This window comes from Aythya ferina (assembly GCF_964211825.1).
Source record: "Aythya ferina genome assembly, chromosome: 3".
NCBI lineage: Eukaryota > Metazoa > Chordata > Aves > Anseriformes > Anatidae > Aythya > Aythya ferina.
Genome location: NC_140298.1, coordinates 77,525,805 through 77,551,326, shown reverse-complemented (window position 1 = coordinate 77,551,326; position 25,522 = coordinate 77,525,805). Strand labels below are relative to the sequence as shown.

General features: G+C 41.0%; 1 protein-coding gene across 9 annotated transcripts in view; it reads right to left on the bottom strand.

Annotated features, from left to right (window-relative positions):
• Window positions 1-7,306: 7,306 nt before the first annotated feature.
• Window positions 7,307-25,522, bottom strand: part of PKIB (cAMP-dependent protein kinase inhibitor beta) — a 56,162-nt gene continuing 37,946 nt past the window's right edge. For 7 of the 9 annotated variants that reach the window (XM_084515662.1, XM_084515667.1, XM_084515668.1 and 4 more), the window contains 2 exons: window positions 12,738-12,912; window positions 7,307-8,228 (listed from right to left, as the gene is read on the bottom strand). In XM_084515662.1, the coding sequence (XP_084371788.1) occupies window positions 8,143-8,228; window positions 12,738-12,885 (234 nt within the window). In that variant the 5' untranslated portion in view covers window positions 12,886-12,912 and the 3' untranslated portion in view covers window positions 7,307-8,142. Of the gene's footprint in view, window positions 8,229-12,737; window positions 12,913-13,079; window positions 13,231-25,522 lie in introns of those variants that run through there. The other 2 variants (XM_084515664.1, XM_084515663.1) reach the window with 2 other exon arrangements.

Here is a 25,522-nt window from a genome sequence, read left to right as displayed (position 1 = left end):
CAAAATCTCTTCTGTGGCACGAGCTACTTCTTTTGCAGTCTTAAACTGGCAGAGGAATACAGAGAGTGTTAATGCGTCCTGAAGAAATTTGTGAATTTCACAGTCTTGATAAATAATTTTATAAATTTATATTTTTAAAATAATAATAGGTTATCAATTTATGGGCCTGTTGTTAATAATAATAATAAAAATAATAAAAAAAAAGCCTGACACAAACCAGGCAGGAGTGCTTCTGAAATGTTAGCTCATGCTGGGTGACCTAGATAGAATTACACACCTCCCTTGTCAATTCATTCACAGAGTGCAGACATATCCCTGCTTTACAGATAGGTTTGTGAGCAAGTGTTGCATCATTTTTCAGTTTTCATGAGTCTAAATATGTAAACTTCCTGGAACAAAAAATTCTAAAGCAAGTTTGAGCATTGCAGGGTTAAGATAGTTCATTACTAGCTTTAAACAGGGACTAATAACAAGAGAAACTTGGAGAAAACTTGTCATCCCTGCCACTAAGAGCCAGTCCCAGAAAAAGAGAAATAAGAGTGAATCTGCATTCCAGTATACAAAGATATGAAAACTCCAGTCACTGGGAGTTGAGTCTAGAGAAAATTTTATTAAAAATGAAGTGTATATTAGCTGTGAGGAGGCTTAACCAGCAGATCAACTTACAAACTGCCTTATTAGATATTTCATCCCTACAAGTTGTAAACTATGCTAACAGCCACTGCTATTAGATGTGATACAGGAAGTAATTCAGAGAAGTTCCATATCCTGGATTATGCAAGAAATCACATGAGGAAGTCACAATGGAAGACTTAAAAACACATCAGTAACTTGCTGAGTGTGGGCTTATGCTTTGCCAAATCCAGACTCTGTTATAGGAGAAGATGCAGATATGCATCAAAAGGAAAACAGGCATGTAGTCCCTGCCTGGATAATCATGGGACTTACTACCTAGATTGTCCTGTAACAAGTGCCAGTGGGAACGTACAGATACATCCACTATTCCTTCAACTCCATGTATACATCCATGTATATGTATTTCAAAAGATCTCCTCCTCCGTGTGGCTGATACATAACCCAGAGCCTCTATATATGGCAAGCTCCTTAACTAATCTTGTAATAGTTAAACAAGACCTCTAATAGCATCTTCCTCCAGACCTTTGAAACTTTCTTGAACAAGTGGTGGGAGCTGCAGACAGTGCTGACAACATCCAGAGTCCAGAAGCCACAGAGGGTACAGGAACGGGGCTGTCTTCACTCGTGCCAAGACAGACTCATCTGCTCTGCTCCAAAGAAGGGATGTGGTAAAGAAAGTGGACCAGCTTTCATTCCTTTAACCCATTCCCACTGTCCTTAGTCTCCCCAACTTTAAATATTCTCCTTCTTACGTATCAGCATTTTATTCTTTATAAATTTAGCTAGAAATTTTCACTCGCAAAAGCCCACGCTAAAAACAAACAACAAAAAGTTACAAAGTCAAGAGTTCAAAGGCTGTCTGAAAGAAAATGCCTGAGACACACTTATTTCAGCACTTTTTTATATTGCAACACCACCTCTATCTACATGGTCACATGCTATTTTTTTTCCCTAGAGCAGCGTTCCCTCTCTCAGTGCCCAAGACAAAGGCTATTCAGGGTCTGGCTCAAGTCTTTGGGTTCTGTCTGACATGTAAACTCTCTGTCCAGTACTTGCTGGGAGGAATAGCGATGTGTTGTCCTTCTACATCTCATTTTACTGTATAAAAAGGCAACTGATGAGACTGCTTTCTCATAGGGGATGTTTGAAGCACTAACAGTTGATGTAGGGCATAAGGAGGCATAAGCAGGTCTGTAAGAACGGAGTGAGCACTGAAGGCAGTGAGGAGGTTGACGTGGGCGCCAAATGGCGTTAGATAAGACATTCAGGCAGGGAAAAGGAATGGGCTGGGCTGGCTGAGCGATCGAGCAGGCGACAGGTAGGTCAGGTTTTGGTGTGGGGCCGAAGAAGCCCTCCCGCGGCGGCCTGCACACCGCGCCGGGGCCCCAACCAGCCCCGGTCGGCACCGAGCGGGCGGGCGGGCGGCGGCGCCCTCTGCCGGCCCCTCCGGGGAGCGCGGTCCCGCATTGCCGCCGGAGCCGAGCTGCTTGGCGCTGCCACAGCTCTCCCTCTTTTTCATGTCATGGTTTTTAGCGAAAGCAGCCCAAACTCTGAGATGTCTGAGGCGCGGCGAGGCGGGGTGGGAGCGCTTATGAGGACCGGCAGGGCCCGGCCGATGGCCTGCCGCGGGCTCGGGCGCCATCTCGTGCCCGCCGGCCGCCTCCACTGGTGGGTCGTTTAAGAGTGTGACCGAAGTGCCCAAGGCTTGTGGCAAACGCAGATAGATACATGCAGGAAGGTTAAACCATTCTCTCGGGGATTCGTTTCTCACTGCGCTGTGTGATAGGCACTGCAATTGCAGTCACTATACGGGGGATTCTCATCAAGTAGTAATAAAGCACTGGTAAGGATTGTCTAAATCATTAAATGGGGTCCCTTTATGTTGCAGTCTTTATATCATCAGCCAAATACTTTTTCCATAAACTATACGGCTTGCATTAAAAGTCAAAGACCTGGCAAGTTGAACGTGCTTTTGGCTAGCTCAGCCCTTGGACCCTAAATTCCTTGCCTTTGCCCATGCAGTGTGAGTGAGTTTCCATGGGAGATCTGGGTCTTCAGGTCAGAGAGGTGACAGACGCACTATAAGGGAGTAGGTTAGAAGGGACAGCAGGAAGAAGTGCTGCATCTCTGCTAGTGACAGTGCTTATGTAGCTGGAGGGTTTAGCCAGGATTATTTTCCCAATCTAACCATTAAAGCAATATTCTCAGAGGTGCGAGATCTCTGCTGCTTGTGATCACCAAGCTTTCTGTATGTACAAACATTGAGGTACTGACTGTAATGACATGTTTGGACCCCTAGCAAAAAGCTAGGTGTCTCAGATCAGCTGGACACAATCAGTCACTAGCCCAGCTGTTGCCTGCTTTGCACTTCACTCTCAAGTAGCTGTCTCCCAGCTGGCGCTGAGGTCTCTTAAACAACTGACTCCATCTATTCAAACAAACTACCTGGCAGACTGAGGATCCCACTAGGTGGTAGGACAGTTAAGTCCTTGTTACTTCTAGCCAAACCACTTTGGAACTCATGACTATTGTTCCCTAGTGGGCTCAGCACAGCCCAGTGGAGATCCTGGAGACCCTCAGCGCTCCTCAGCAGGTCTGGGGCTTATGCTCCTTGCGCACAGCAAATGAGGCTTGTGACAAACTGGTGAAGAAAGCCATGCAGAAATAAATCTGACTTTTCCATTGTTCCTCATGGGTTTTATCTCATACAGAGCTCAAGCAGGGAGAACAGAGGAATACAAAGCAGCCCTAAGAAGTTTTCTACATCTTGAAATATTCCTCTTTGCATGTATGAAACGTAGAGGTATTTGGTATACACAATGGTAAAGTGCGGTTTAAATCTCTTCTCGCCACTGCTGTGTTTTCTTTTTTAATTAATGCAAGTGCAGTTATAATTCTTTGTATGATCACTACTGTATTTATTAATGTGTCATAACTGTGTAGTCTCTCACTATATGGGAGTGATAAAGAAGGTATAATTCAACATCTCTGCTTGTCAAACAGTAGGTCATCGTGGTGCAACTATGAATATGCTGGGATAAAAACTGAGAATAAGCCATCAGCTAATATTTTGATATATGATTCTTACATGGAAGTAGCTGAGCATTATTTAAATAAATTCTCTCACAAAAACTGCAGACCCCTAACAGTGAAACAGGTGGTATATGGCAGCTGACCTATCATTTACAAGCATCTGTTTATTAATAGCATCCACAAAGTGAGTATAGGAATACTGATTACTTTTAACATACACGTCAAAATTTATTTTCCTGTATAGTACACATGAAGAAACTTCTATGTGCACAATCCTTTTTGTCTGCTAGGCCCCATTTGGAAGCATATTATGCATGTAAAAGACATATAAGTCATTACTATTCCGTTATGACCTGGACTGAAAGCTGCACAACAGAGAATTGGTCACATCACATCAAAGATCCATATAACCAAATATCATATCTTGGACAGTGCAAACATGTATGATGTTTCCACTGAGCAGTCTCCTTGTCATGAACAATCCTTTGTTCATGGGCTTTCTAAAACGGGAGAAATTTTCTGTATGATTAGTAACTCATGACTTAAAACTAAAATTAGATACAATTCACACTGCAATTAGTGTAAAATGATGTTTGTCTTCAATGACAACCGAATCCAACCTCTGCATTGCTGTACTATCAATGATTTGCAAAATCCTTTTAAAATATGCCACCCTGCAAACTGTTTTGCCACTCATTTCATCCGACATTTCTTTTTAAGCTCAGCTGATGCAGTATTATACCAGAATAATAAGAATAATGGCATATGCCATAGGTGAAGGTAGCTGTATGAGGAATTATAGCAAATAAGCTTTAAAAAAAAAAAAAAAAAAAAAAAAAAGTTTACTTACTCCTTTTTATCTTTCTAAATTAGAACATTCTAATAATCAGTCCTCTACCTTAAAACCTATTTACTCCTTCATTGCCTTCCAGAAAACAAATTGAGCTTTCTTGATTAATAACAACAAAAAACATGCCTCAGCATGTTCACCCACCTCTTACATGGAGCTTCTGATGAAGGGCTGACCCAAAGAAAATTACTGTCTTAATGACATCTGGAAAAGATTGAGGCCAATTTTATACATGTGCAATGTACCTAAATTGTTTTATGCATGCACAATGAAGTTACAGGAGTTTATTTTTATTTCCTTGCTTTTTTTTTTTTTTTTTTTTCCTTTTCTTTTAAGTATGCAGTGTGGCTGAGAATGAATAATTACTTCATTACGTTCTAAAATTTGGAGACAACAGTTACCTTTTTGCTTGGTCCTAATACATGTCTTGGCTCTATAAAAGCCCAGGACAGTGTTTTATGCTGATGAAAAAGATGCTATTGCCTGTGCTGCACTCGCTGAAAATGGAAATTGGGATTAATGCATTTTAATACCAGGTTAGCCCTAATAGAAGTTTGATGGTGTCATTTATCAAGCTAATTAAGTATGTACCTAATTTTAGGCACTGAGTGGTTCTATTGACTTCAGTGAGACTAGTCTGTATTTTGAGTTAAGCACGTTTTAAAATATTCTGCTGATTCAGGGCCATAAATCTGTTACTGTATGGATTAAGAGAAAACACTATCATTAATTATTCATTAGCCAAACTAATGGGAGGGTGGTATATCCTGAATATTGGTTAAAGCTGGATAAACTGGCTCAGCGGGAAGTATTCAGAAGCACTTAATTGGCTTTTTACAGGCTCAGCCAAAGTTCATCAGGATTTATGACCTATCTTCAAGATACTAACAAAAAATGAACCACAACTTCAGGGGTGCTTCAGACTGTAACCCTGTCCAAACCCCTAAAGCCCAGGCCTGGAGGCCCCCAAAGAGCTTGGAAGGGGCTTCACTATCTCCTGTCTGTCTGAGTTAAGAGTAATACAGAATTAATAAATTCTTTGGTACCAAAGTTTTTCAGCATGATGTTTCTCCCAACAGCCAGTGTTTGCAGTTCTAGGTATACTGGTCAGAAATACACAGCTGCCTCAGCCTAGAAAGGCTTATTTGACAAGATCTAGAGTATAGTTAGCCCTGATAGCTACTCATCTTTTATATCCAACCTGACTACAAAAGAGCTCTCTCATGCAGCTTAGACTAACAATTCTTTAGACAAAAACCATACATACATTTGGAAAGAAAAAAAAAAAAGTATTTCTGCTTCTGCAACTTGGTTAATCTGCAACCAGATAATAAACAGGCAAATGAGGACTGTAGTGATCATTTGCAAACCCCACATATTATAGATCAAACACATTAATCCTGCTTTTAATTGAGTTGCATTTTAAATCTTCCTGTTTGTCTTTAGTTCTTGTGCAGTGTTTCTTTTAACCTTCTTTCCATACCCTTTCTCTCAATGACAGGTTCATACAGCTCAAGAACAAAGTAAGCACCAGTTTTCCAGGGTGTTTAGCACCCTGCTTAAGGTTCTAAACTCAACATCGGTGAGCAATTAACTCTGTGTATGTGTGTCTGTGGAGTGATTTTTATACCTAGTTTATCACATGAATAATTTGCTAAATTCATCTGTTTTGCATGACTGGTATTTTAATAGAAAAAAATAAAATAAAATCAAAGTTTCTCAGGCTTGCAAAATACTTAAGTACTACTCCTCTAACCCAAATTTCAGTGTCTGTTTAATGTAAGAGAAGATTCTAAATATATCCAGTGCTGCAACTGTGATGGAAGAGGAAAATTCAATATAGGTCATGACCCAAAAGAGCATTTTAGCATATGCTCCACTTAAAGCATATAAGGAATTCTGTTTCAGTAATGCTCTACCACTTGATTTCCATGGGATCATTTTAACTTCTTGAAACAACGCTTTTATGTGCCCGGATGCTATAAAGGAGGGTGGTGTACAAGAATGGGACTGCAACCCAAACAAGCATGTGTACCACGGATACAAGTTAACTCTGAGTCCCTCTCCACTGTGGTTTCCATCTCTGGTCCTCCATGTCAGCTACTTCAGACTTTCTTAAGCCACCTGTTTTGCACCAGCAGAGTAGGTTATTGACCTTTCCAACCTTGAAAGTAATTCTGAGATACTGCACTTGTTGAAGGAATGCAGATAAGAGGAGGCTATTCAGTATTGCCTCAGTTGGATGAAATTTACCCTTTGCTGAGTGGTCCCAAAAGACAGCCCATGAACAAATGCAAATGTATAGCATGGGTAGCGGTGTGGTAAAACCTCTCTGCCAGCTCTCTGCCAACTATACAATACAACACGCAGGTATTTTGTAGATGTAATACCTGTCAGATGTGTGATGTTCCTATTGGGGATGCTTCTTCCCTCTGGCTACAGTCCAGCAAAGAGACTGTATGGGCAAAAAAAAAGCATTTGATTGTCAGCGTTGGTTAGGTTTCACAAAGCACATAAAATGGCAGCTGCTTTAGGTTGCAGTAACGGTGCATGTCTGTGCATGAATCTCTGATCTCCTACAATAAAGGAGTGCATGTGGGTATTTTCAGGAGCATGACTTCCATAACACAACAATGCCTTTCAGTGGAGAAAACCCTTTGTAAATACCAAAAACATTGGAACATCTTTATCAGCAGTAAAGAAAAAAAGCAAAACTGAGATGAAATAATTTTATATTACGGGGTTTGAGTCTTGTCAAATAAAAGAAACATCAAGGATTCAACAGAAGACGGAAAACATAATAGCTATTTAATTTCCATTGTAAGATCAAACAGTTTTAATCACTTACAAACATGGCTATTTTATTTCAGATACACATGAATAGCTACAATATTAAGCCTGAAAACAGAAATGACAGAAGTAGCAAGACTGCTGGGAGCGGGATATGTGAAATGATCTGCCATAATCAACTAGAGTTTAAAGAACATTTAAAAACAGACACTGGTGGTTTAAGTGGTATACAAAATGCTTTGAAGTCAGGAGGAAGAGAGAAAAATATATGTGTTTTTTTTTTTTTTTGTTTGTTTGTTTGTTTTTTTTCTATTTTCCATATTCATCTATATATCCCTAATGAGAACAAAAATCTTTGGAGACAAACTGCAGATTAGGTCTGTAATCTAATACATACTTATTATCTTCTTAAGGTGGGGAGAATAAATACACCTTTGTGTCAGAGAGAAAGAAGCTATTTTGGAAAATTAAGAAATAGGTCTTTAATTTTAAAGCGATCATTACTTGGTACATCTGCTATTTATATTCATTGAAACTGTCAAAGAAGATTAGTTAGGATGAATACAATAACCATTAAAAAACTCAGAACAACAGATACATTCTTTAGTTCTCTTCCCATTTGGATGTGTAGAACATTGTTCAGAACATTCTGATGGACTACAGTAGAAAAAAAAAAAAAAAGTAGTTCCATCTTAATGCCACCTAGATACAAGGGTGTGCAAAAGTCTTGTCTGTGCTGCTGCAGTAGCTACCACACTTCAGAACAGGGAACAACACAGGGAAACTCTGGAAAGTCTGTTGATGAGTTTCACTATTCCAGCAGTCCTTAAGTGTTAGGAATCACTGCTTTTTCCCTCTGCCTCTTGACTTTCCAGCAAGGCTTTGGATGATGGTACTTCTCCACCTTCTGCTCCTTCATCTAGAAAAAACACAGAATCCCACGTTTATACTACACACACTCTCAGAGCTTTTTAATTGCAGCCAAATATTTGGGTTTATTGATCACCACTATTTAGATTGGCTCATTATTACCACACTCATGGGTGCTTTGGAAAAGAAGATTAACTCAAAAGACAAAGAACTTGCAAAGGCATCATCCAAAAGCAATTTCCTATTGATGCTCATTTCCCTGCTCCTTGCATCTGCTGATCAATGTGCACTTGGTTGTAAGAATCAGATTGGAGATAACTTTTCATTATTATTATTTTTTCTGGTTTATTTCCAAAGTCAGGTTAGAAGATTGCATTCCTCTCAGCATTGCTTGGTTTCAGGTAGATAACATTACAATTTATGAACATGCCAGTTATCTGGCTGACCTTCCTTACCAAGAAATACCATGGAAAATTCATCCGGTTTTCACAAGATGAGGGGATGTGTGTGTATATATATATTTATTTATTTATTATTTTTTGTTTCCCTTGTATTCTGACTTGGAAGCTCATTCTTCCATACATTACAGTGGAATGATTACATGAGTAGTACAAGTAAAAGCGCCCTAGCATAAGTGATTTATGGTCAAGGTCATCATTAGGACAACAGAATTCAGCTCCAACTCTTTTGATGCTCGATTTCTGTCACTGAGAAATGAGAACTCCTCCTGCCTTGATTTCCTTGCAAAGTGTAATTATTTTCACACTATCTTCAAGTCCCACATGGCATTAACAATGGTAACAAAACAGTTTGTATACACAAATCCAAGACAGACCGTAGCTTTTGCAGGCAAGGAGGGATCTGCTCAGCAAATCTGGTTGTACCATCTTCTGAGTTCTATCCACTTTAATAATCATAATCTAAGGGGTACATTTTCAGCTATTTGCCCTGAAGACTTGCCGTTAAATATCACAAATAGACAAAAGAATTATATATCTTGGTCTCTACATACCACAACAATGCATCAGCTAAAGCTCTTGGCAGAAACTGCTTGATGTTCTCAGCCTGCTCAGTGGTTCGGAGGCTTTAGAGATTTACACTGGTAAATTAAGAAATGAGTTATTTGCCATCCTTCACTATTACATAGCACAGCACTGCTGTGGAAGGGGAGATAGAGCAATCTCCTCTATTGGCTGCTTCTATGTGGGCTTGGATGTCCAATACCAGTGGAGTCTTGCAAACAGGGTAGAGGAAAACATACTTTGCTCAAGGAAATCTAATCTCGTACTCAGCAGCATTTGGGTGTGCAACAAGTGCTAAGCTGCTGAGTGCATCAAGTCAGTCATACATAGTCACCTAGAAAAAAAAATCAGCAAACAAGTTTTTTGCAGAATTTTCCCCTAAAGCAGATTACAGGTGGCCAGTGTGGCCTCTTTGCTCTCAAACTTCTTGCGGACTACTCTTTAACCTTTGGACCACCAGTGACAACAATCGTTTAACGTGGTTCCACTACAGCCTCCTACCAGACCACCTTTGGGAACTATCAGCCCTCCAAAACTAACACATCACCAGAGGTAGTTAGGCTACAGATAGCCTTAATTTCAGAATTAGGCTCTGACAGAAGTAGCTGGTGCCAAAATCTCTCCCATCCGTGTCAATGAGAACATGAATTTGGTGCAACCTTCAGGGTACACAGCAATTTGTATCACACAGACAGGATCCTTGTGTATTCATAAAGAATACATGCATCTTATCTCAACCAGACAAATGGTATTAGCACATTCTGTTCCTGACCTTTCTCTCTGACAGCAAGTAACAGCATTTTAGAAGGAAAGGAAATGTATGATCCAAAGAGTGTTAGCTAAATTTGAAGCAAGATGGAGAGTCCTCCTCACCATTTCCCACAATCTTCACTGAATCTTTCACAGCAGAAAAAAATAGGGCATGCTTTATATAGCCACATGTTCCATCTTCACTTTTCTCATTTATCCAGCCTTTTTGCTCTGAGCTGGAAGTGGCTTTCATTTTGTTAATAGCTTATTTTTAAAGCCAGAGACAGGCAAAAGAGTTGCTTGTTAGAGCCCAAAATGTTTCCCAAGCAAACAATTTCCCAGTCATAGCATTTGAACTTACAAACAAACTTTCTCTCCATTGACGAGTTCCCCTCATTTTTCTTGCTGGCTGATTGGAAGTTTAACTGACAAGAAAATGAGGCTGTAATTCCCATTCGGTACTTGTAGAATTCCCAATTCCCAACCCCAAAAAGCACCCAAGCAGGGCCCACTCGTCACAGTGTGACTAACTGTGTCCTGTATTCACTTTTTATTATCATTACTGCAGAGTGCTGATAACAGCCGCTGCTCCTTCCGGGCATGCTCTGGTACAGCTATATGCCGACGACAAAAGCAAAGGATAATTCCGTGCTCTAAATTGTTCTCCAAATCCTGGCAGTCCTGGTCCTTGCATTTGTAAGAAAGCATTGGTACATTTTGCTAATACTAATGTAGCTGTGTCATTTCTTTTTCTTTATACATTGGATGAACACCAGAAGAGGATTATTCTGTCTAGAGTGCTTATTATATGTTGTGCTGTAACATTTCTTTTAACAAGGCATTCACTCTTTCATGTTTATTTTTAATCAGGGAAAAAAAAAAAAAAAAAAAAGGATCAGAGAGAAATTTTCCATGTTTTAAAAAGTATATAATTTCCAACTACTAAGCTTTCCAGAGACCAAAATGAAACAAACATGAGGCATTTATCTACCACTGCTGTATGTTTTGAGCTTTGTTTAACATGGTTTTGTGCACGTCCCTCATGGTTCACTGCTCTAAACAATACAAAGGTTAGTTATACGTAATGTAGGAATGAATATTTCAGTGGATTGGACTAGCCAGTCCAAGAGCTTTACTTCCACAGCTTCTGACACTAATAACAACAGCAATTCCCATCTGCATCCCCTTTCATAAAGGAAACAGTTCCCTCTTGCTGGAACCTGCTCCCTGTTCACCACGTGCAACCTGTGCCAGGTGGAAGAGCTTTTTGAAATTAAAACAAACAAACAGACAAACAAACATCATATTTGAAAATTAAAGCATTAAACATTAAGTGCCTGTCTATACTTTGGAATGGATTTTCAGTGCTGAAGTCACACACAATTGGGGGAATCTTCGAGATCCCCCCAATTCTTCTCAGTACTGCCCTTCAGCCTAAATATATCTGACCATCTTTGTTGTTATCCCCCCCCCCCCCCCCTTTTTTTATGTCCACCCTCTCCCCTTTATAAGTCCTTATTCCCTTTTTCAAAGGTAATGCCTCTTTCCAGCAGATCCCTTTCAGGTCCTTATTTCTCTCTCCTTCCCACATTCAAAGCCAGGAGGTGGTGATCCAGTCCCTTCGCATTCCTCCTGGAAGTGCTGTTTCTACCTGCCCACCAGCACCACCCTACCTACTGCCCACCCTACCTTCACCACCAGCAGTCCTTTGATGTGCCCAAGATGGGTTTGGATTACAGAACCCCAAAGACATGAGTATAAATGTAATGTTCAGAGCAAAAACAAATTGTAATCAAAGAACCCCCAACAACTTCATGGTGTTTTAGGAGGCTGTAAATTCAACACCCTGCAATTGCTTTAAGCAATATACAAGCAGGACATACAGGACATACATCCTGGAAATCCTTCCTGTAACCTGCTCGGATTCATGGGCCCTCCATTCCTTAGCACAGGCTCACTGTGCTGTCCCTGCACCATTGCAGCTGTTAGAATTGAGACCACCAGCTGCAGTGGTGTTTGTAAGAGCTGCAAAAGTGACAGGAATGAGAAAGAAAAAATTATTCCAAATCAGGACCTAAAAAAGTAGGGGCTAGCCATGCTCAGAGACAACCTATAATTCTCTTTTCACAGGCATCAGAAATCAGGCTTTTCTTCAGTCCAGTCTGAGCAGTGAAAAGAATCTGACAATCTCTCTGAAAGTAAAAAGACAAACAAAACAAAACAGAACAAAAACAAAACTTCAAATGCAAAGCCAGCATCAATTAGACCCGTGTTCATTAACAGAGCACTTACCAACCTAAAGAAAAGTGGCAAAACACAACACTGCTGTCAGACAGCAATGTCCAAAGCTTAGTAGCAGTAGTAAATCAGTGCAAACCCTACTCTTAATCTAAACGTCTGAGTTAGGATGACAGCTGTAATCAGATCAGCAGCACAGCTTACTGTCTTGTGCTATGTTATCTCAGTGCAGGAGGAGACCCTAATTTATAGCTGGTGTGGTGGTTTTCCACTCTACCCAGCAATGTATTGTTTCTCCCTTTCTTCAGTGGAACTGGAATTCAGTTTCCAGCACCCTTCCACAACCTACTGCACAGAGAATCTGTGGGTGGATGTGGCAGACTCAGTCTGGGTTAAAATTAACTTGTCTTGTTAGGAGGTACAAGCGGTAACTGCTTTAGAAGGTTGAACTTAATCCTGAATGAAGACAGAGAGATTAGTATTGACATCAAAATTGCATGATGGCAGAATGCATAGAAATGCCTGCTTCTGGGATGTGCAGGCATTACCTTCTGAAACGGAGAGCTCGGCCAGTTTGTGTGGCAGGTCTGAAGTCCCAGCACCAGCAGGAGAGCCCAAGATATCTGGCAAGGCGTTCCGGCGGCCCGACCTTCCTGATGCTGCAAAATCTGTGACCAGAGGCTCCACATCAGTCATTGCTGACTCCTTTCCTCATAGCAACATCTGCTCAAAAACATGAGAAGAAAACAGCTACAGCCTGGCAAAACGAAACAAAACAATGATGAAATCAGTCTGCTTCTTCGGGATGGACAGTAATCAAACATGCTGCTCAACAAAATCACAGCCACAGGCTTTGCCCCAGTGAGTCTGTTGTTAGTAAAGCCACATACCTCAATGTTGGGTGCTGAAGCTGTATGTGCCTGTGCATTTCCTTATGTTGCCATTTGCACACCCGAGGAGCACAATGCACAGCTCTTGACCTACAGAAAACCTGCGAATAAAGTCAGCAACAGACCTTTCTGCCAGCCACTTGTATGCATTTTTATGACCTGAGCTCTCTTTATAAGTGGTTTTGACACACAGCCACTGGAAAGGGAACTGAAACTCTGTTTAGTCATACTGTCTCTGCGAAGCAGAACATACCTTCTTTATTAGGAATCTTGTTTGGACTATTATTTAGAATCTTGTTAGAACAAATTCCTTTCATAGAGGAGTAAATTATATAAAAAGAACCCTCAAACAAAGAAACAAACAAACAAACAAAAAAACGCACAAAATTTCTTTATCTTGTAAATACAGAATCACAGAATCACAGAATTTTCTAGGTTGGAAGAGACCTCAAGGTCATCGAGTCCAACCTCCAACCTAACGCTAACAGCCCTCCACTAAACCATATCCCTAAGCTCTACATCTAAACGTCTTTTGAAGACTTCCAAGGATGGTGACTCCACCACTTCCCTGGGCAGCCCGTTCCAGTGCCTCACAACCCTTTCAGTGAAGAAGTTCTTCCTAACATCTAGCCTAAAACTCCCCTGGCTCAACTTAAACCCATTCCCCCTCGTCCTGTCACCAGGCACGTGGGAGAACAGGCCAACCCCCACCTCGCTACAGCCTCCCTTGAGGTACCTAAAAAGAGCGATAAGGTCGCCCCTGAGCCTCCTCTTCTCCAGGCTGAACAAGCCCAGCTCCCTCAGCCGCTCCTCGTAGGACTTGTTCTCCAGGCCCCTCACCAGCCTCGTCGCCCTTCTCTGCACCCGCTCAAGCACCTCCATGTCCTTCTTGTAGCGAGGGGCCCAAAACTGAACACAGTACTCGAGGTGCGGCCTCACCAGAGCTGAGTACAGGGGGACGATCACCTCCCTAGCCCTGCTGGTCACGCTGTTCCTAATACAAGCCAGGATGCCGTTGGCCTTCTTGGCCACCTGAGCACACTGCTGGCTCATATTCAGCCGACTGTCCACCATCACTCCCAGGTCCTTCTCTGCCTGGCAGCTCTCCAACCATTCCTCTCCCAGCCTGTAGCTCTGCTTGGGGTTATTGCGCCCCAGGTGCAGGACCCGGCACTTAGCCTTGTTAAACTTCATGCAGTTGACCTCAGCCCATCGGTCCAGCCTATCCAGATCCTCCTGCAGAGCTTTCCTACCCTCAAGCAGATCGACACACGCACCTAACTTGGTGTCATCTGCGAACTTACTGAGGGTGCACTCGATGCCCTCGTCCAGATCATCGATGAAGATATTAAAGAGGACCGGCCCCAGCACCGAGCCCTGGGGGACGCCACTAGTGACTGGCCTCCAACTGGACTTGGCTCCATTCACCACGACTCTTTGGGCCCAAAGCCCAAGCCACTTGCTTTCCTCTGCTCCTACAGAAATAACTTGTTTGCTTGGTTTAACCTCAGCTTGTGCATGTGACTTTTACCTAACAAATAACCAAACCCTGGACTGAATAAAGCCAACAGTGTTCTGTTCCCTCAAGCCTGTCTCAAAGCCAATTGAATTGAATGTGAAAACTCCTGCTGACCACAATGGGCTTTGGATCAGGAATAGATGCGTTTGCAGCATCACACCCCAGGGCACCAGCTTCTGTGAGAACACCTGGAGCAGAAGGTGATACTTAGCTGCCTGTCACACACAGGGATAGTGTGTGAAAGCTCCCATTAGCGACTGTTTCATTAAGAATCACAGAAGGCTATCACACCAGAATTTTACACAATAATTTCCAGTAATTAACAGCGTAAATTATAATAATTGAACATGAACTGTTCAATTAAAAGCAATACTTGCTCTGTATGAGTGCGGTTCTGTGTGCAGTGCGAGAACAGGAATATTGTCTCTGTGTCACTGTGCTCAGCATGTGATGTGGAAAGGATACAGATGGGGTTGGAGACCCGCCTGATGGAAGAATATCAGGTTTTGATTGACAACTGCCTGTATGTAGAATGAGAGTTAGATAAGCAAAGTCTCATTTTTACTGTTCCTCATATAAGAAATGGAGAATCATAGTCACCACTCTAAAATTCTGCTAAGGTTGGGAAACAGTAGTGCTCTCACTTTGTGGATAGAAAAACCGAGGGAGATCTGTAGGCTGAACATTGCCTGTTCTGATATGCAGGAAGGGAGGGGCAGAGCTTTGATTACTGATGCTGGCCTTGTTTCCACCACAAAGAACATTTCCCTCTTCTCCCTCAAACTTCCTTCAGCTGTGTCACTCCAATTATGAAAATAAATATCCTTTTTTTTTTTTTTTTTTTTTTTTTTTGTATCTCTGAATGCGTTGTAATAAAAGAAATGAATCCTCCTTGGCAAGAAATGAGGTTTAAGTAAAATCTGCAAGTCTGAAGGATGACTTGAACTGGTAAACAAACCACTTTCTTCCACCAAAGTCAGTGACTAACGGTTCTGACCCTGATATTTGAAAGTTCTGTCTTGCATGAAAACAGCCAGGACAAGTCCAAATGAATCTTTCCCATAAGCAGCAAAAATATAAAAGTGATAAAAGACACTCAAGAATATGACTTTGAGAAAATATACAAGGTATGTGTATCACAGTTCTGGTTTAGATATGGCAATATGGTGTGTTCATTAAAATGGGTGAGCTCAGCCCTGAACAAGAAATAAAAAATAAGGAGAATGAATCCAAATTTACAGAGAGTCTCATGGCTTTTTGTAGGTGTTCATATTTACCTGACTGTGGGTGTCCATTTTTCTCCAGCATATTTCTCCACATGCTCACCAGAGCAAGTAAGGACTGTAAGTTACACATCAGAACAGAAAATCCTCAGCATCTTCCTTTGCTTGGAAAAGGCATTAAGATTTGTTCCTGATGCCAAAATATCGGTGTGGCTGCAGTGCTGCCCATCTCACTTCGGCCACACAGTTGGTGGGCCAACACTGTTGTGAGGTGGCTGCTGTTCATCAAAAGATCTCCAGACTGACATGAGTTAAAACACCAGAGACTTTCTCAAACCTGCCTTGTCCATTTGTTTTTTCCTCTTTTCTCCCTTGCAATTACTTTGTAAATGGAGAAAATCTGCTCTACAACTACAGCAGTATCAAACCACCCTCTCCTGTAGCAAAGTTTCATCCTAGCCATCTTGGGCGCTTATGTCAAATCCCTCCCTTTTCTCTCCAGCCCTTTCTCCCTGATGTAATCTCCCGTCAGTGCATAATGCTAGGCAACCCAGGAAGATGATGAAGGGCAGTCTGCCATCCTTCCATGTACATGAATTTTGATTTATTTGATTTTAAAAGCATGCAGGGGCAAATCTTAGAACACTTGTTGGACAGGAAATCAGCCCATCATTATCTGTCAGGTGGGTGGGCATAATTGAAATGTAGCTATCTAAAAATACCAATACACTGTCCTTTGTGTAGCAGTTACCATTATGTTATTATCTTCATTTTTTTTCTGTATTAAATCCTGGGTAACAGAGGCTGAGGAGAAGGCTGAGTTCAAAAGTTAAGGGCTACTTACTGAGCTAGCACACTTCTAAGTTTGGAGAGAAATGACTGAATACGGGACACTCTCTAAGTATATTTCAAAGATGAGACTACTCCAGCAGGCTTATAATTTACAATATGAATCAAAACTTAAGTCTACCTCCAAACATGGAACAGACCATATTTAAAATACCTTTCTATGGTACTGCAGCTAAATGGCATTTCTTTCTTTAATGTTCTAAGGATTTTGTTCAGTTTCATTCTGCTGCTCCCTTACAATAGTATTTTCTAAGTCCTACATCTAGGTATGGATGTAGAGCTCTTCTGTTCTTCATCTGTGTCTAGCTTTATTTTTTTCACCATTTCCATCAGGTACTATCTTCCTGAAGCTGGCATCCTCTCACACGTGTTATGTGTACCATTTTTCATGCTTTTTCACAGGGTAAATAATAATCACAGTGTGCACAGCATCAATTTTCCTAATTCCACTCCTCCCACCAGCAACATCTCCTCACTGAGCTCATTTTGTTGTAGACTTATCCTAGATAAAGATATGTACATCTCACCAATGCCAGCACGCAGTTGTCTTTCTCAGCTTCCAAATTATTGTTGTCAAGTTCCTCCCATGTCACTGCTCACCAGGCTAATGGTATACAGTTTAAAGGAAGAGTGACAGATTGCTGGAGCAGAAGATTCCCTACTTCGCTGCCTCTCTCTTTTCCAAAGCAAAAACCAGGCAGCCCAGAAGCAGAAGGGACAGGGTGGGACATGAGTTGAGTGGGGAAAGTAGCTGTTTGCAGCAGGTCAACAGTAGGAAGGCAGATGGACTGCCAGAAGAACTCTCCTACTGAAACTAGGCACAAGGGCTTTGGCTGTCATTATAAATAAAAAGTAACACAACAAGTACTCCATCAGTATTTCATGGTACCAGATTAATTTTGCTGCTCATTCATGGGCCATGACACAGTGCTAAGGGATTTCAGGAGTATAAAGTTAATCTTCTTGGATAACCCTCTGAAATTCCTGCAGTACCACAAAGGACGCACAGCAAGACCTCTCTGGTGCACAAGGGGGAAGGAAGAAGTCTGCTTGTGCAAACTGGCTACCACCAAAAGTAAAGTTTGATTAATGTATGCATCAGATTTTCAAGTGAGTGTCTTCAGAGAAAAGGATGGCAGGCAAAATAACAACTTTTTTTTTTTTTTTTTTTTTTTTTTTTTTTTTTTTTTCTAAGCAAGACAGCTAGTTTGTTAATCTTTGAATCTTCTTTTGTCAGCAGCATAGCCAGCTTCTCCGGGGAAAATGAGTCACAGATTTATTTAAATAAATGACAAAGGAAAAGAATAAATAAGTCTCCCAAAACAACTTGTATCGAGGATCAAGGCAAAAATGCTTTACAGCATGTAGCTGTAGCAGGTACCACAATCCACATTAAATGTCAGTGCTGTCTCTTGCTCACCTTATCTACTAAAAAGTAGATAAGTCACCACCATACACATTTGTGATAGTTCTTTTTTCTTCTCATCTTTTTACTGTCTTATACAAAGACAAAATACTGTTTTTGTTCTGCTTATAAGGACAAACTGTTCTTCAGGAAATGTCAAAATGTTCCTGACATCCATGTTGTTGCAACTCCACATAGGAAACCGAACAACCAAACGCATCACTTTTTGCCACTCAGACTCTTCTCTCCTTTTGAAAACTTTTCTCTTAGGCCTTTGTCTGCACTATTGAATTGAAAGGTACTCTTCCCAAACACCTTTCCAGTCGTTTTGAATGCTCATTAGTGAGAACAGACTGGAAAACATGAAATCCTCTTAGAAACACTTGAGAAATAGAATAGCCAAGTAATACTGCTAGAGCCAGATTGATTGATTTTGTGTCTTGATGGTCTTCTGCTGTAAGATAAATTTCAGCATCTTGTTTTATTTAAGAAGAACTTCAGTTTTTTTATTTTTTTGTTTTACTTTTAAGTAAGAGGAGTGTTCTTCAAGCACCTTTTTTACAAAATTCTGTAGGTTCAAAAGTGTTCAAGTAAGGAGAACAGAAAACTTATTGAATGCAGTACTTCCCACTGTGCAACTGAGATGAAAACCACATCTCCTTGCTACACACTTGCCATGCTTCCACATCCTCTTCTGCGGCTGTTGCACTCTTGTGGCTTTGCCTGCTCTTCCCAAAGACGTCAGACTAGGAACATTGTGATACATGCTAATATAATCTTTACACTTTATCCTGAAGCAGTACAGGACCACAGAAAAGGAAAAAAAAAAAAGTTAGGAGCAGTCATGATTTTAATGAAGACTGTCCAGAGATTATGATAATGACTAATAATAACCTGGACATTTGCATAACAATTTTTGTGAGGTCTCTGTTTGGTGTTTTTCCCCACCAATGAAATTTGCAACACACTTATTTGCCTAGTGGTGGGCAGCACACAAATATAAGCAAGCAGTCTTTAGGATTTCTATAGCATACACAGATGTCTTGACTGTTTTGGGCGCAGAATAAGAGACCACACATTTCTTAATAATTGGCATGGCAAAACAATATAGACAGAATAGACATATATAGACATATATAACAATATAGACAAAATACACAAAAGTTAAAAGTGAAGCACTCAGGAAAAGGAGTAAATTCTTTAGCTTTATTATTAGTATTATTATTTATTTAATTATTTTTATTATATCACTGAAGTTGAAACGAGTTTCTGTTATTTTTCATGGCAGAAAGATGATTTGGCTTTCCAGTACCTCCAGAGACGCTAACTAACAGGGAAATTAAATTATTTCCAGTCTCAGTGAATCTATAATGCAGAAGCATGTTTGGGTCTACAGACTTCCTACATCTTATGTCTCAGCCTGGGCTATTACAGCTCATACATGACATTCTTGACATGACGTCTGAAAGTTTGCTATGTTGTTTACATGTTTTCAATTTGGTTTCTTTGCAAAGTGAAAAAAGCTGGACACACATCTGTGTTCTTCTGCTCTGGATGTTACCTACTCTATCTTCATGTACCAGGGGCAATATCATTTCTGATAATCTGAAGCAATGGCATCCAGATGTTATTTTCAAAACTTATTATCACTTAGTCTCAAACCAGTCAGGTTGAGATAGCAGGATCACACCATCCCTTCATTTCCTGAATTGGTCCTCTCAGAAGAAGCACTGAGTCAAAATCCAAGATCTTGCTTGCTATCTTGCTCCTGCTGTTCAGGTGCTCATCAGTTTGGGGTGCAGAATCTGAAAGGCTGGCCAAAACTGTAAGATAATGACAGGAGCTGACAATTTTTGCCCCTTGGTGACGTACAATTTCTAGATATATCTTGTCTGTGCTTTCATTAGAAATGGTTCAAGATGGGCAATTAACTTTGTTAAATATTAAGGACTACCACAATGATCTTCTGTCCAAATACAAAATATATTTTTTCTTAACTTCTGCTTTCTCTTGTACACAGTACCTGGATTTTCTGATCACTTCCACATAGCTTATGTTATAGGAAAGAGCAGAGAAAAAAGCTATGTAATGTATTAGTCATAATGCTTTTGTACTTATGGAGAACGTGCAGATGCTATGGTGAAGTTCACCTTCTGCAAACCTACACAGGGTAGAACAGGTTTATTGTGAGCTTTTAGACACTGAGTACACAGTGCTCTGATGTACAGAAAAACACATTACAAGAATAATAATAGCACTAAGTAATGGTACAAATTTCCCGTTGTGAAAGAAAATAAGGAAGAGGAGAAAGGGTCATGATACCGACAACCTAATCAGAAGTTATTTGCAGTAAGTAATAAATGAAGTGACATTAGCTGAAGGCAGTCAATACCAGGCAAGAGAGCAAGTCACTTTCCAAATGTCTCTGAGTGACCAAAAGCAACGACAGACACAAGTTATAGTCAAAAATACAGTTCAACGAGGAAAAAAGGCTGATGCATCAGCTATGCTGGGGAAAAAAAAAAAATAAAAAAAAAAATAAATAAAAGTCAAATGCATCCCCTACTATGAAATAAGAAATGAAGCTTGAAGCTCAGTGTGGGGAAGGGGAACAACCTTATTCCTCCTCTTATATTTTGGCCATTCATCCTCACAGTCTTCATTACCCATTGCAAAATGTATACATATCCCCTGTCATACACATATACTTTCTGATCTCTGCCACAGAGCCTCATATCCTTCCTGAAGATTTACACCTGGCCTGAAATCCTAGAGAAGTTTGTCCACCCACAGGCACATACTTTAGAAGTAAGTTAGGAATTACTTAGACATCAGATTTAACTACCTAAGTTTCCAGAGGCCCTGGTAACTAAGATTGCAGTTATGTTGTATTTTTCATGATTTTTCATATTGCCACAGGAACACAAGGAAGTGAGTATCTTTACTGTACCTCCTAGTCTTGTTACTATGGTCACATGTGCACCACACCTTTCCTCTGTCCTCTCCCATCAGCTTGTTCCTCAGACTTTGAACTACGAATTCTTTGAGGGAGAACCAAAGGAGCTTTTCCCTCTGCCTCCATAGCCATTACCCCAGAATCCCAGGAACATTTCCTGAAGCACACACAAATGAATAGCTGTGGAAGCCAGCATATGCATACATCAGTACTGCATTCTTTATGTGAATCAGGGAGTGATTTGGTCTCCGCTTGCTCTCTCTGTGGAAGAAAATTACTCCGACAAATCCACTTGAAGAGGCTCAGGCAGCAAACGACTTATGGTATGCTGTGGTCTGCCCACATAATGCCCTCTGGTAAGGCAAGTAGTGCAGTGCAATATAAATAGAACAGAGAGAAGATGAATTTATAATTCAGCAGATTATAGGATATATGGGAACAGGACAATCTTATGCACTAAACCAACACACATATATACCCAAATTTGGTTACTGAAGAAGGCCCAAGTCCCCTTCTGATCTTACAGGCACAAATGAGGAACATTTCCAACTAGACCAGAGTGAATCAAGGGTAGTGATATTCACAGGGAGGTTGGTAGCAACACAGATACTTGTGCAAGTGCTTACAAAAAGGAATAGTAAGGAATAGTCTCTTTCCTTGCGAGGAAAGAGAAGTTGACTTGTAGGAACATGTGGGCACAAATTGCTGAAAGACAGGAGCACAAGCATGGCAGAGAAGTAAGAGACTATAGGTGTGCTTGTACATCAGGAGAAAGAATGACTAACTGAGGTCTATCTGAGGTAAAGAAATTACCTGGCAAACTAAAGAGACAAGAAAGGGTAATTCTGAAAAATGACTGAGGAAGAGGGATGAAATCATGTAATGAGGAGTTTATTTGGATGGCAGGTAGGATGTAGGCAGGGAGGAAGAGAGGCATGGTAAAGCCTGGGGAGAAACCAGCCTTATTGGAGGATATATACATCCAGCAGAGACTATGGATTAGCAGCAAATTAGGTAGCAGTAAAACAGGCATGTATGTGCTTAAAAGTTTGTGTGTACAATTACCACAATAGGCCCACATACAGAAAACCTGAAGAGTCTGCACATGAGAGTTTAACACACTACTTTAACATGCCACAAGCTATGTCTTCTTAACTGAAGATTCAGTATTTTCAATGACCCCTGATGTTGTGGGGACTCCTCAAAACAAGTAGCTACAATGCGAGCTTCCGCACACCAGCTCCCTACCAGGGCAAAAAGTCCCTGTTTGCTTCACATTCAGACTTCCCCAAGACTCTCAGAGGCAGAAGTGGGTTTGGTGAAAGAGCTACCTTGCTGTCATGAAACTCAGTGCTTCTCTCCAGCTAGGTAGTAGGTGGTAACAGCCTACAGCAAGACACCTGGTTAAAAGGCTTTGAAGTCCCTAAGCATTCAAAACATGGGTCTATTTCACTGAAAAAGCAAGGAAAGCTCTCAGAAGCATTTTACTGTTTCGTTCATGCCAATGACAGATGACTTTTTTTTTATTATCTTTGTCATGGCTAGGTAACATTCCATAATTATACTGAAAAACATAATCATATCTTATTTGTATGATTCTTCCTCCTTCAAACTTACAAGCTATATCTTTTAGCTTTTTGATAAACAACAAAGATTTGAAGTACTGATTTGATTGGTTTATGAGCACTTTTAAAAGATCAGTGTAAGGCTACATTTTGTCCTTGTTTACTGTCATGAAACTCAGGCAAATTCCAATAAACAGATAGGTATACATTGTGTAAAAGATGTAGGCAGTGCTCATATGGGCAATGCTAGACCCAACCTCAGATGGGTCTGAATCACACCTGGAGAACTCTGTGTCCTACATGTGGGCTTCTTCCCTGTTCAGGTTCAGTAGCACCTCACTGACATGGAAATTCTTGTGTTTAGCCAGTTTTGCACCGCACACCTTCATACTTCCTTGCCTGAACACAGGAGAGCATCATTTTCTTGTGATGCTGTGGTTCTGTTGGACACTTTGAAAGAGCTGAAGTGTAACCAAATCCAAGCACCCACTCTTCTCTGACTGAAGTAAAACTTGCCTATTTCAATTTTTCATTTCTGTATTCTGGCTTCATTGTGCCAAGCACACAGAAAGAGAAGTCACTATTTCGATACCAAGAATTACTCACAGCAGTCTGTTTAAGGAAGGAAAAAATAAAATATATACATATATATATATATATAAAGGAAAGAAAATAAAAATAAATAAATAAAAAAAAGAAAATCCTGAAGAGAAATTAACCATTTCATTGCTAATTACTCATACGGGTCTGAATACTACATTTAAAGCAAAGTCAGCTTAACCTTCAGCTCTTAATTGGGCAATCAAAGTACTGCTAAAGTACCAGAAGCTAATTTTATTTTCTTTACAGCTGCAACAAAGCCTGCTTGTCGTTGTCATTAGGGTATTTCTAAATCTAGCATTTTTCAAGTTTTTATTATTTGTCTAGTTTCTTTAAGAACCAAATCAAAGGCAAAGCTGTTGACAACTTCAAATAATTCACTAGTGCTTATTGTTGGTGCTAGCACCTATTCCACTGTGTTCACAAAGAGCAAATATCAGTCTGATAGCTGCTCAGATGTTTGAGTGAAGTGTTGGGGTGATGGCTACAAGACTAGGTTCTCAGGGTTTCTACTGACTCAAGTTCTTTGCTTTCACCATGAAGCTCCGCATAACTGTTTTCCGCCATAATTTATTCTTACTCTCGCTTCAGTTACTTCTTCTACCCACAAATGGCCTGGGTTTCCTGAAATATTCTTCTATTTCACTCACAAATGCTGCTGGAAATCCAAACCAGAATAATTCTTTTAGCTTTCTTTAGTGGACAGGATTTTGGAAAGCAAAATGTTTTTGCTCAACTTCATAAATGTTTATTTAGGTAGTGAAATATTTTTTTATTAACTCAGTTCAAGGGTAGTAAAAGGTCCTTGATGTTGCAAATATAAGTGAGCTATTGTAGGATAATTCTATAAAGCCATCCTAGCTTGAAGGAGAGCTGTTATATCCAAAAGATTTTGCAAAGACATTTTCCTAATTAATAAAATATATTTTCTGTCCCTGTAAACTTTTTCACAACCACATCCTTAGGCCAACACAGGTGCTGGAAAGCTCTACCAAATCACTTTGGTTCAGCCTGCCTTCGGAGGAAGATCACAGAATCACCTCCAAGATCACCAAGTCCAACCTGTGACCTAACACTAACAAGTCCTCCACTAAACCATATCACAAAGCTCTACATCTAAATGTCTTTTAAAGACCTCCAGGGATGGTGACTCAATCAATTCCCCGGGCAACCCATTCCAATGCCTAACAACCCTTTCAGTAAAGAAGTTCTTCCTAATATCCAACCTAAACCTACCCTGGCGCAACTTTAGCCCCTTCCCCCTTGTCCTGTCACCAGGCACATGGGAGAATAGACCTCGTTACAGCTTCCTTTAAGGTACCTATAGAGAGCAACGAGCTCTCGCCTGAGCCTCCTTTTCTCCAGACTAAACAAGCCCAGCTCCCTCAGCCGCTCCTCATAAGACTTGTTCTCCAGACCCCTCACCAGCTTCGTTGCCCTCCTCTGGACTCTTTCGAGCACCTCGGTGTCCTTCTTGTAGTGAGGGGCCCAAAACTGAACACAGTACTTGAGGTGCAGCCTCACCAGAGCTGAGTACAGGGGGACAATCACTTCCCTAGCCCTGCTGGCCACACTGTTTCTTATGCAAGCCAGGATGCTGTTGGCCTTCTTGGCTACCTGAGCACACTGCTGGCTCATATTCAGACGACTATCCACCAATACTCCCAGGCCCTTCTCCGCCAGGCAGCTCTCCAATCACTCATCTCCCAACCTGTAGTGTTGCTTGGGGTTGTTGTGCCACAGGTGCAGGACCTGGCACTTGGCCTTGTTGAACTTCATACAGCTGGCCTCAGCCCATCGGTCCAGCCTATGCAGATCCCCCTGCAGAGCCTTCCTACCCTCGAGCAGATCGACACACGCACCTAACTTGGTGTCATCTGCGAACTTACTGAGGGTGCACTCGATGCCCTCGTCCAGATCATCGATGAAGATATTAAAGAGGACCGTCCCCAGTACCAAGCCCTGGGGAACGCCACTAGTGACCGGCGTCCAACTGGATTTGACTCCATTCACCACAACTCTTTGGGCCTGGCTATCCAGCCAGTTTTTAACCCATGAACCAATACATGTTGCTGTGCTTTTCACAGTAATCTGATGACTTCTAAGGAAGCCCCAGAAGAAAGAAACTGCTTGATATGTGAATTCTAATACAGAGAGAACAGAGCTCACCTTGGGCTGCAAGTGACCCTGGTGCACTGAAGCACCCCTTAATGAGTTATTGAAGTCTCTTACTGCTGTGCTTGACATCTCAGTGACTTTAACATTCACCAAAAAAAAAAAAAAAAATCAATAGGACATAAGTTTGCAGTTTGAGAGTTTGTGTTGA